General features: G+C 40.2%; 1 protein-coding gene across 6 annotated transcripts in view; it reads left to right on the top strand.

Annotated features, from left to right (window-relative positions):
* Window positions 1-12026, top strand: part of dpy19l3 (dpy-19 like C-mannosyltransferase 3) — a 64765-nt gene that overhangs the window by 33329 nt on the left and 19410 nt on the right. For all 6 annotated transcript variants that reach the window (XM_067596387.1, XM_067596378.1, XM_067596372.1 and 3 more), the window contains 2 exons: window positions 861-917; window positions 1271-1353. In XM_067596387.1, coding sequence (XP_067452488.1) covers window positions 861-917; window positions 1271-1353 — 140 coding nt within the window. The remainder of the gene's footprint in view (window positions 1-860; window positions 918-1270; window positions 1354-12026) is intronic.

Below are 12026 nucleotides of genomic sequence, written 5' to 3'. Positions count from 1 at the left end.
AAAAAAAAAAAAAATTCTAATGTGTAGCTTGGCCAGCTATGTTTTCAGTTACCTTCATCCAGTGGAGGCATCTGTTACTGAAGAGAGCTACATGATAGTAACTAAGCCTGGGAATAATTTGAAATGCTTCAGTACCAATACAATGTCTGAGTTTCAATATCTTTTTTTTCAGTACCTCAGCTTTAGGAATAGAAAAATATGTTTCTATAAAGGCCTGTTTTCATTTAACAGAAAATGCCAGATTTCTCAGAAGTATGACTTTGCCTAAATAAAATGCAGTCTAAAATAAGTTAGTATTTTAGATCAGGAAATATCTGATCAAAGACGACGTGACTTTAAATCTTAGCAAACTTTCAATGCCAAATTTTAATGACTGACATTTCTGATTCTTGATGCTTTGAACACATTTAGGTCAGTACTCAGAAAGTGTTGAGGTTAGTCCTGGTAACAACTAACATCTATGTCAACAGTCTCCAGCAGACATGACAGTGATCTCTCACTCTGCTCAGCTCTTTGTGAATCACTCTTGAAAGGTGTCTTCTCCTTTTTATATTTTGCTGGTTTGACATGAAAGTAAACCGTAAAGCTGCCTAATGACCAGTTGCATTTTAATCTACAGCCCTGGTGATAACATTGCTACTGAGACCACTAGGTGTCAGTGTGGTCCTAACTTGACAAACAGCATTAATCAGATAAGGAATGATACTTGAATGAGCAATGCTTCTCTGTCTGTCTGTTATCTCATTCTGTGCTCTTCTTCTTTTTTAGGTATGTCTCTGCCTGACTCTCGCTTTCTCTGCCTCTGATATGATTATATTCTTTCATTTCATTATAGCTGTTTTCTTTCTCTCATTTTGCAGTTTAGGCTTGTCAGATATGCAGTTCCACTGGCAATGATCGGTTTCCTGTATTACAAGGTATGCCATTTTCTTGGAGGTTTATGTTCATCACTGCATTGTCAGTCTCATTATGGAGCCGAGTCAGTTTGTACAAACTGTGTGCAACGATATGAGAAATGGAAAATGCCTGAAATGGAAGTTGCGAAAAAAAGCAAACTCACACGCAAACAGGATACCAAAATGATTGCTTTCCTTTTTTTTTTTTTTTTTTTGGCCAATGCAAGAGTCTAAATGGTTGTTACTGATATACTCAGTACAGTATTGAGATGTTATTTAAGATACATCAGTAGGTGTGATACTCTGTTTAACGGTCTTAATGAATGTTAAAGCTGGCTTTTCCATCACACTTGTCTCTGTCTGTTTCCCTCTAGTTCTGGCCTAAGCTGATGGAGGAGTTATCAGAACTGAGGGAGTTCTATGATCCAGACACTGTGGAGCTCATGACCTGGATTAGGTACACACATACACACACCCACGCTCACAAATCCAGGGCTCACATCAAATTGAAGCGAATCTGATTAGCTTGTTTCCGCAGATCAAGTTTCACTTTGCTTGATGTCCTTGATTAGTCTCTGTGTGTATGCATGCTTGTGTGTATACATGTGTGTCAGTACTTGTTTGCGGGGGAGTCTGGCCGATGAGTGATGGGAGCCGATGGGTCTCCATGAATAAGACATGGGGGTGCTGGAAAGGACCCAGCTGTTGGCAGAGCTCTAACCCACCTCAGGGTCTCTGTGGCCGGGCTTTCGATCAAGAGCATCAGCCTGATGGGATCTGAGATGAAGCTGTGATTTGGAATGGCTCCGTGCTGTGGCTGCTGTGTGTGTTTTTGGGTTTGCACATCTGTGTGTGTGTCTGTCATTTTATGGTCCTCAGGTTGGATGTGGACCATTGGGCTAGCTATTGGCATAGCTGTCTGTGTTGCATACCATGTAACTATGCAACCATAATGTCTGGCCAAGGACACATCACATCACATGCTGTCTCCTGTCCCATATTTCTTTATTATACTACATTCAGACTAACACAGTGAAGTGAATGTCAACTGAATGGGTGGTTCATCTCGGAGTTCATCTACACCAAGTCGGTTAAATTTGTAAATGCATCTTCTCTTTTATTATTTATGAGCCACGATTAAATCACTATTTCATACTCATTCAATTATCTGACAACAGAAACAAAAAAATACATAAAAGAGAGCAACTAATTCATGAGTTCAGGTCTAGATTATCACAGAGAGCCGGAGGGGACTGAATGGAGGTTGAATGGGATGGCGCTAAGGAGAGTAACCAGCTGTGTCTGTAGCCGCCCAGTCACAGTTGACTGTGTGGCAGTAAAGTTAAGAGGACAACTTTGTGTCCTCTCTGATCTATCATACTGCTGTTTTCATTAACTTGTATTTATGTTTAATTTGTCAGTGTCATGATTGTAAAATAATGATTTGATCAGCAGGGCTGTGTCTGTTCCACTCGTGTTGGCTGTGATGCTCTGGAAAAAAGTAATTTTACACAAAAATCTTACTTTTTTATTTTTTAATCTTACTTTTTAGATGTAAATTTCATGTTTTAAAAATATATTCTGCAAACTGTACGTATTTGATTTATTGATGATTTTCTCTTCTTGGCTTGTTACCTAGTCAAAGTCTATAATAATCTACACAGTATTATCATAACAATAGAATGTAGATTTGTGGTTTACTGAATTTGCTTTCAGTAAAGCGCGTCGTACGTGGGCGTCCTGCATGAAAGGATGATTGAATATGAAAGCAAAAATGTCATTAAAAATAGCTGTAAAAAGATTGGATTGTTAGCAGACAATGATAAGAAGGATTGTCCAATTATTGTGCTGTTGTGTTGGATAAAGATTCACATTTGGACGTCGGTGTGCATATTTGTGCTTCTTTATACAGTTCGTTGTGTATGCAAATATTAGATTTGACAAGTACATCCTGTTTTGCACTATAAGTGCATGCGGAGATTGTGAGTATGTGTGGATTTAATTTAAGCCTTTGTGTGCATGTGTGCACGCTTGCCTTTATAAACTTGAAATTATCAGTCAGTCAGTTACACAGGAGGATATATGCCCCATCAAAAACAGACTGAATCTGGTTGAGCTGATAGGGGGTCTCAACATCTGATACTGATGCTTTGGATTGATGATGCTGATTGTTATTATTTTGTACCAAAAGTACCAAAATCCTATAAGTGTCCTCTCCATTGAAACACAATGCTAATTAAAAAGCATAAAAGTGCAAAATTAGAATCTATTTATGATTGAGGTCTTCCCCATAGATGATCACTGTAGCTCACTTCTACACTGAATAAGTCATAATTCAAAGCTCATTGTTTCCATGCCATCATCATTACCATGATGACACTGAGTGGACCAGATGCAATTTTTAAGAAATGGACAATTTTGGTCTAATCCTATTAGACAGATAGTGAAATGGCACAGACAGATGGAGAGAGAGATGGATAGTGAGACAGAGGAGGAGAGATGGGATTTTGAATGTATTTGTGTGTGTGACATGGGTTCCCTTCCCTCTGGAGCTAATCCCATTAGGCTCTGAGGATTAGGGGCTGCCTAGAGTTACCTTGGTTGGGGCTGAGAGCAGGGCGGAGTGCTAAGCTTCTTGCTGCTGCGCTAATTACATTCCAGATGAAAGTGTTAAAATGGGAAAGGGGGTTCATGTTACGCCGTATTCTCTTGGTGACTGAAACCGAGGTTATTAAGTTTTATATGTAAAGATCACAGGAGATTCTCAAATTGTGGCATAATGAGGGGGAGAACAAAGATAGACATACATATAGAAGGGAGTATATTTCTGGCCTGGCTAGCGTATTTATGTAAAGCTGTCAGGGGTACATTGTGGTAATTCTAGCTGCAGGGAATGTGATGCATGTATGAATCATGTACCACTGATAAAGGTTGCAAATGTTCAGAGAAGGATTTAATGTGGCCTGTTGTTGAAATCAGAAGAAAACAGGGTATTTTAATCTGTGTTGTATTTAGGTTGTTTTGATGCCGAAATGTGCTTAACAAGGATGCAAAGTTCAGTAAAGTCCTTCTTTGCCAATTCCTATTTCAAAAAAGAGTGTATTAAATCAGAATTAGGATTAGGGTAAGGTAAAGATAAACGTGTTGCTTTAGAAAATGGATTTAGAGATGAGATTAGGATTAGATTAGAGGCACGGAGGCTCTCACAGGAGAACTGATACGTGTCCTAGGTCCTCATGAGTATAGACAAGTGTACTAAGACAGGTTGATGAGGGGATTATCCTAATTCCCAGGGCAATCATTCATGACCCTGGACTTCATGGGCTTAAAGAACTAAGGTGTGGGCTAATGTGATGGTTCTGCTTAGGGCCAGCAAATTCCCTTACTACTGGTTTGGAGGAGACCACCAGTGAAGGAGGCATGTCAGGCCATACTCTGCCCCTAGCCAGATCATTCTCTTAGATGACTGCCACTCCTTGAACAGGCAGTGAAGGCTAGACTCACATGGCTACCTTACCCTGCACCAAATCAGAAAACAACACCAGCTGATGCAAAGGAGCAGACAACAGTTGCATGCCCATCCCCCTAAACAGCACACATCACTCGGTGTCCGTTTCTTAGGAAAATGGAAGAACATACTCAATAATATAAGACTCTAAAGCACCGGTGTCTCTCAGGATCTTAGCAGAGACTTTCTTCTCGCTTCCTGGCAAAGACACATAACCCTCATGTATGTAAGGTAAGTAACCTGGATCACATTCTTCTGAACTCAAGGAGGACTGAGCATGTACCTCCGGCTGATCTGGGCTCAAGTCAGAAAATGTAGCAGCAACTGGTTTTGCATTAGTATGGAGTTTGACAGCAGCTATAACCTCATCTCTATCAACGTCGTGGACAGGAGAGGCAAGAGCGGCAGGCTTAGGTCCTTGGCTATTTTAGGATGCCTTGTTTTTTGCTTTAAGTACTTTTTTGCTTTAAGTTCGATTTAAATCCCCCAGCCATGCGAGGACCTGAGCATTGGACTCTCCACCTCACCACCCACTTTAGCCTGGTGGCCAATAGACAAGTAATCTCTGCGCCTCCAGTCATTCCTTCCCCCTGCATATGTCTTATGTGTTAAGGTGTACTCATCAGCTAACACTGCGGCCTCTGTCACCGTTTTAACCTGATGCTTGTTCAGGTATGTGGTAACACATTCAGGGAGGATATCTTTGAACTGTTATAGAAGAGCTGATTCCTTCAAATCATCCATGCTTTCTACTTCAGAAGCCGTAACCCATCGATTGAACTGTATGGACAGCTCATGAACAAGCCCTACATATGTCTGCCCTTCTGACCTCCTTAGCTTCCTGAACTGCTGAGGATAAGCCTCAGGCACCAGTTCATAAGCTTTTAGCACTGCAGACTTAACCTTGAGAATGCTTTCTGAGCCTTACCCGTAAGCACACACTGTAAGAGCAACATCTTGTCTAAATCAGACCACTGTTGTGTTTGACTAAGCCGTTCAAACACATGCATACTTTTCATGGGCAAAAAAGTATCCACGTCCTTCTCTTTGAATTTTGGTAATAACTTCAAGTTGTAAGCTACATCAGATGTACCACTTACCCTCTTTAATTAGGTCCAATCTGTAATGCCTCTGTTGCAATTCCACTTCACACAACCTTGTAGTTACTTTTTAGCCTTTCAATCTCCAATTCTTGCTCCCGGACACAACCCACTCCTCGTGGGAATGCGCTCGTTCCTCCCGTTCACTCTCTTGTTGGTACTGCAGCAGCAGGATTTCTTTTTTTCAGTTCAAATGCAAGTTCACCGAAATCAGACAAAGGAACACTTGACCTTGCCTGCAACAGATGACCAGCAGCTGCTTCTTCAGTGGCCATCACATCACCTTTTGAACAAATAGGGACTGCTAGGGCTGGCAAAACTTCTAGCTAAAAGCGTCCTTAAAGTGGTTAGCATAGCCTCCTTACGAAACTGCTTAGGAAGATCTACTTCATAATATTCTGCAATTTTCAGCAATTGGTCTTCAATACACTTATCCAACAATTCCATGCTTGTACATTGTACAGAATCCTCCACAGTAGCCATCCATTCAACAGGACCAACCTTCAACCAATGGAGACAAAAAGAACCAACCACCACAATGTTGAATCGTGGTATACACAAAAATAAACTAAAATAACAAACCAAAAAGCCCCTATGGGGGACAATGTCGCTGATTCCTACCATGAAAGGTAACTCCAAAGGTAAATACCTTTTATGCCCCACACTCACATTCTTTAACAACCAGCACCCTTTTGTTTGTGAAATTTCCTCTTGGTTAATGCCTATTTAATTATTCCAGCTATTACAACTGACAACCAACATCCAATACTAGATACCGATAGTCACTGAAACTACCCCATTAAACCACTCACACAACCATCTTAAAAGTTGACATAGGGCAACAAGCAGACAGGCAACAAAACAACCACTAACTAGTCCAGGAAATGCCATACTTAGAGGTCCATTAACTTACTCAAGGAAGAAGGGAAAGCAAAAAATAAACCTGGTTGGATCCTGGACAAGCCCCCATTTGTTACAAGCCCCATTTACTGCAAGCTCCGGCTTGCAACAAAAGAGGAAACTCACACAAACATCACCTTGAAGAGTTTTATTCGGCCAAAATATGAACAAACATAAACAACAAGCAAAGCATGAAAAATCAGTACTAACAGTAGTGTGTGATGAGTGTATCATGATGTGTGTGTAAAAGTACAAATCAAAAAATAAGGAAATAGTGATGAGCTGGAGTGTCTGCAGGGTGTGGCCTGGTGAGAGAGAGAGAGACAATCGAGCAGTTCCGGTAGCCATCTTAAATACAGGTGAGCCAGGCTGTACAGGTTTGCCACAGGTTTTCCTCTGGCAACCCTGCCCTTCACTCTGCCTCCAAGCACCCTGAAACATAACCTGTCATAGGTAAAAGACACACACACCAAAACAGAGGGTAACCCGAGCGTCTTCACAAGAAGCAGTAGAGGTTCCTCTGTACATGCAAAAGCATAATTCACAAGTTTCCAGTTGATAACAGCAGTAGCTCCACGATTCAGCTGTAGGCTGATACTCTCTTCTATATGGACAGTCAATAAATCAGTAGCAACGCCTGGTCGTTCCACTGCCTCCAACGCTGAGTTATAGTTGTGAGTGTGCAGTTTTTAAAGTCACAAATATTGTTTCTGTCTGACTCATGTGTTTGGCCTCTCTGCTTCTTCCTCAATCTGTATCTTTACCTTTTTTTCAAATTCAAATTTACACACTTGTGTTGGTGTCAATCAAGGAAGGCTACCGAAATATAAAAAGCACTGATGATTAGTAGTAGCTTCACTGCTCTGAGCAGTGCAGGGGAACAATTACATGTGCAGCATAGAGAGGAGCAGCTTAATCTCAGCCACGTGTTTAATATAAACAGCTGCTTCTTAGACTATCAGGGCTCACAGATGACTACGGTCCATACGCAGCACTGTCAATACACTGCACACTCCAGCGTAGTGACAGAATAGATGGATCAAAACTCAAATGTCACATTTCACAGAACAGATGTGAGTCTTGAGTGAGTTTTATTGCATTTTGAAACTAAAATTGTTGTGTGTTGATGAAGTTCTGTGTCAGTGTCATTTCTTCTTTTTGTCTTACCTCTGCATTGACACAAAGAAAATTCCTCTGCATATAAGACGAAAAATGTAGCTGTCAGAATCTCTTTCACTTTCTTTCATGAGATTTTACCATATACAGTATATTTCACCAAATACAGAGGTCATTTGATAATAGTACTCATGTGAATCCGCAAATATGAGCTCTCATATTTTTTATTTTGAAGGATTCCTTGTTTTTTTTCTCCTCCTGCTCCCCCCTCCTTTGCTGGGTGGAGATATACAGTCTGTGGTCGAGAATTATGAAGGCTGCAGTGGAAATTATTAATGAGAGCTTTGACAGCAGTTTTGCTGCAAATTCAGGAGGCACATCTAGCTACTCAGCATGGAGACCCATTCAGAGAAGGAGCAGGCTCAAATGAGAAAGTCAGCACATTTCACTGAGACATTGACTTTGTTTATCCCACAAGTCCTTATGCCTAAACAAGCAAATACTGTAGGTCGTTTGTCAGCGCCTTCCAACACGACCCACAAGACCTTTCTAAAAAATGACTCACATGAGCACTAGGTGTAGGTTAGTAATGTGGTGCCAAGAAACTGACAAAATGTAGTAAATGGTTATTAAACAGGTCAAAACTACAACTGAATACAAAAGCTTCTTATTTTTTCCCTTTACCATCAATAACTTGATAGAACAAATTAAAACTTCTTTTTACTCTTGTTTTATTTATCTTTCACAAGCTCATTTTATCTTTTGAATCATGGTTTTTCCTAATAATAATAATTAATAATAATAATAATAATAATATAATTTAATCGATTAGCTATTCCCTATTCTTCCCACCCAACATTTCCCATTTTCCCAATATATATTATAATATATCCTCTGGAATACAACAAAACCTTCTTGCTCAGGATAAAAAAATAATGGTACCATTACTTGATTGACAAACACAAAATCGCCATGTGCAACAGTCTATTCTTTAACAGCACTGTAGCTGACGGCCATTTAATGTCAGCATCAAATTGGGTTCTACTCTGTTTTTTCCACCCTTTGTCAATGTTAAAATGCTAATGTTAGTTACAAACGTCTCTATACAAATGTCTTTAAGACCGAAGATAGTTATATTTGCTCATTAATACTTGTACATGACACTCTCTAGCCCCATTTCGACCAAAAGTTCCAGGTACTTTGGAACCAGAGGAACTAATCTCAGGAAACTAAACTTGGGACTAAAAGTCCCTGTTGTGCAGTCCTGTTTCCATTTCCATCACATCTGAGGAACCAGGTAGATCCTGCAAATTAGACCCATGAGGAATTTATTGGAATTTAATTTAGACCCTGGTTCCTCTGGTGGAAACGCAGGTAGAGGGAAGTTCCTGCGGTTGAAATACTGCTTTTGTGTTGTTTTCTTGGACTTGTTTCACTCATACAGTAGCATATTTATACACAGATATAACAGTTCTGTTACCCTCTCACCCAGTTCTATGACAGTTCTGCTGCGCCAGCGGTGTGTATGTGAATGTGCATGAGATCACATCCTGATGAGCAGGTACTTGCATGGCAGCCTCCGCCATCAGCGTATGAATGCGTGTGTGTGAATGGGTGAATATTGACATGTGTTGTAAAGCGCTTGTGGTTGGAGGACTAGAAAGGCACTATATATGAGTGCATTCCATTTACCATATGTATAAATCTACAGCTTCTGATTTGAAAAGTGCCGCGCCAGAGCACAGTGCCATTAGGCACGGCTGTTCACCATGTTTCCCAACATTAAATCATATGCAGATGACACCAGGCTGCTACAAATAACCACAGTTATAACTTGATATTCTGCCTGTTTATGCTGTAGATATTGGATTACAGAACCTCATTAATCCTTCCAACTTTTTTTTTTGCATTTTTCCAGCTTTCCGTATTTTATTCTTGAATTGCTGATGGTGTAAACACTGCTGTGTCACATTTTGCAATGTGATATGACAATTTACAACATGAGATTCAGTAGGATTGAGACTGAAAAAGCATTGGATTAATGCAATCATATAAACTGCTGTCTATTGCTATTGCACTAATAAACTGTTAACCCCCCCAATGCTGTTATGTTTGACCACTGAATTTTATAGCCTCACCAAGCATGATGTCCTGGCGCAGCTTCTGCTTTTGTGGCAGAAACTGAGAGATTCAACTCAGGGGGTTCTCGAATGATGAGTTGAATCATGGACATTTAGTGGGCAGCCCTACTGTCTTACATGACGTCCCCAGATAATTCTAGTCCAGTGCAAATAAGGCTTGGCACTCTCAAACTTGTTTTGTAGATCTGTCTCGTGTCCACCTGTCTGTCTAATTAAAACAAATTACTTAATCCATTCTTTGAAAATATGTGCCAGCGTTCGTCTGTATATCAATCACTCAGTAAAAATCCATTTTTCTGTTCCCTCTGTGAAACTGTATCTTCATCCTTTTTTATATCCTCTGCTCGCCCTTTTTTAGACTCACTCTCTCACTCCCTTAATTGTCTTCTTGTCATCCTGCTCCTTGTCATGTTTTAAATTGTCTAAATTAGCAGCATTTGGCCTCATCCTTAAACGGGGAACGAGCAGCTCTGTGTGTAAGTGTGTGTGTGTGTGTGTGTCTTCGTCTTCCTCTGCATCCTAACTCATCCAGAGGCAAGTCAGAGAGAAAGAGAGAGAAAGAGATGTCCTTGATTGAACTACATACCTCTCAATCAGAGGTGAGACTTCAGAAAGACTATGGCCTTGCACAATTGTAAGAACACTCCCAATCACTTTTACAGTCTCACTAAGTTATCATCATCATTTCCACTCTGCACCACTTATTTGTGTGTGTGTGTGTGTGTGTATGTGTGTGTGTGTGTGTGTGTGTGTGGTGGCAGGTATCTAAGTTATGTGCAAAACTTTTAAAACTAAATGAATAAAGCAACTAAGATGATCAGTAAGGCAGCAACTCAGACATGTTAGATTACAAACCTCCTCACCCACACAGGTGGTTTCAGTTATTCTGAATGATTAGACCTCTGGTCAGGTTCACACTGGGTAAAGCTGTGCTGGGAATTATGTGAGTGTAGGTACTAATGCAGAGTATGCAGCAATGTCACAATTTTACCCAAGAACACCCCCACTAAAGTATAAAGACGCCTGTTTGTGTTTTATTTTTGAATATTGTCAGCCTGATCAAATGGACTTCAGTGGATATCCTGGTTGACGAATGTTTTATAAAATCAATTTTATTACGTTTCATTCAGGAAACCTTGTGCTTACTTTATTTTAGGCAGGAGCTAAGAAAATGTCACTTTTGTTTTCACAAATGACCACAGCAAGAACATATGTTGCTGATTGTAGATGCAGTCAGAAGTGTTTAGCACACAGTAAATTAAAAGTCTTCCCTGCTGCACTTTTTTATAGAACATACTGTTAATCTTGGTAGCAAAGCAACCGTTTGTTTGCTGTTTGTAGACTGAAAAAAGCTGCCTTATGCTGCTGGGAATGAGATTGATGAGAGCGCTGATAGTGAACCGGAAGAGTGGAGTTGCAGGTCATAAAACTAAAACAATAAGCTAAAAGAAGTTAAATGGTTAACTGCAGAGTCAGGTGATAACTCTCTGTGACTACTTATAAAAGAACATTGATTAGAGCAGATTTAATGTTTTTAATTACACTTGCACTCTTCCTGCACAAGATATAATGTCTACCTTGAAAAAGGTCTGTTTCCCAAAAGCTGGAAATTCCAATATGGCTGCTGGTTTTGCATCATATTTAAAGTATTAGGTATTTGTGATTTGCTGCTCACTATCCGAGTGGCTTTCTCTTCATGTTTGGTTTCTCCTTCATGGTGCTCTGGGAAGTTGAGCAACAGGTGCTAATGAACATTTTTAAGTACAAGTAAACCTGACTTAATGCACCACTGACTTTGTTAAGAGAAAATACAAACAGGCCAGTATCTGTGCCAAGTCACCATAGTGAGTCCCCTCCTACCACGCCTACCCCCCCACCCCACCGTATCCCCTACTATTAATGTCATTATTTCGTTTTTATAATGTCAGTGGGGTTCGTGCCAGTGCCTTCTGGCATTTACATATGAGAATATAAACGTGAAATTAAATGTAAATCAGCTTGGAGGGGATGGAAGCTACTCCCCGGGTGCAGTGAGCAATCAAATTTACACACTTGCTCAGAGAGAAGAGAGACAGGAATGGAAGTGACCCACTTCTAGTGCAGGTCAGAAGGCCAAGACATCACCCACACATCCGCCTGCGGATTCATATCATTACACACACATTCACACAAACATTCATATCATTACACACACATTCACACAAACATTCATATCATTACAGCATACGTACTTGTGCATATCTGCTCAAGCATACGCCTGTTTTCATATTTATGAAAATATTTCACACACAGCTAGTGGGCTAGTCATTATTGTGTCAAACACATACTGCACACATGGAGAAGATATACTTCCTCATCATATGTA

The sequence above is a fragment of the Thunnus thynnus genome, chromosome 1 (assembly GCF_963924715.1).
Source record: "Thunnus thynnus chromosome 1, fThuThy2.1, whole genome shotgun sequence".
Lineage (NCBI taxonomy): Eukaryota > Metazoa > Chordata > Actinopteri > Scombriformes > Scombridae > Thunnus > Thunnus thynnus.
Note: the sequence above shows the minus strand (reverse complement) of the source record. Positions and strands in the feature narration are given on the sequence as shown.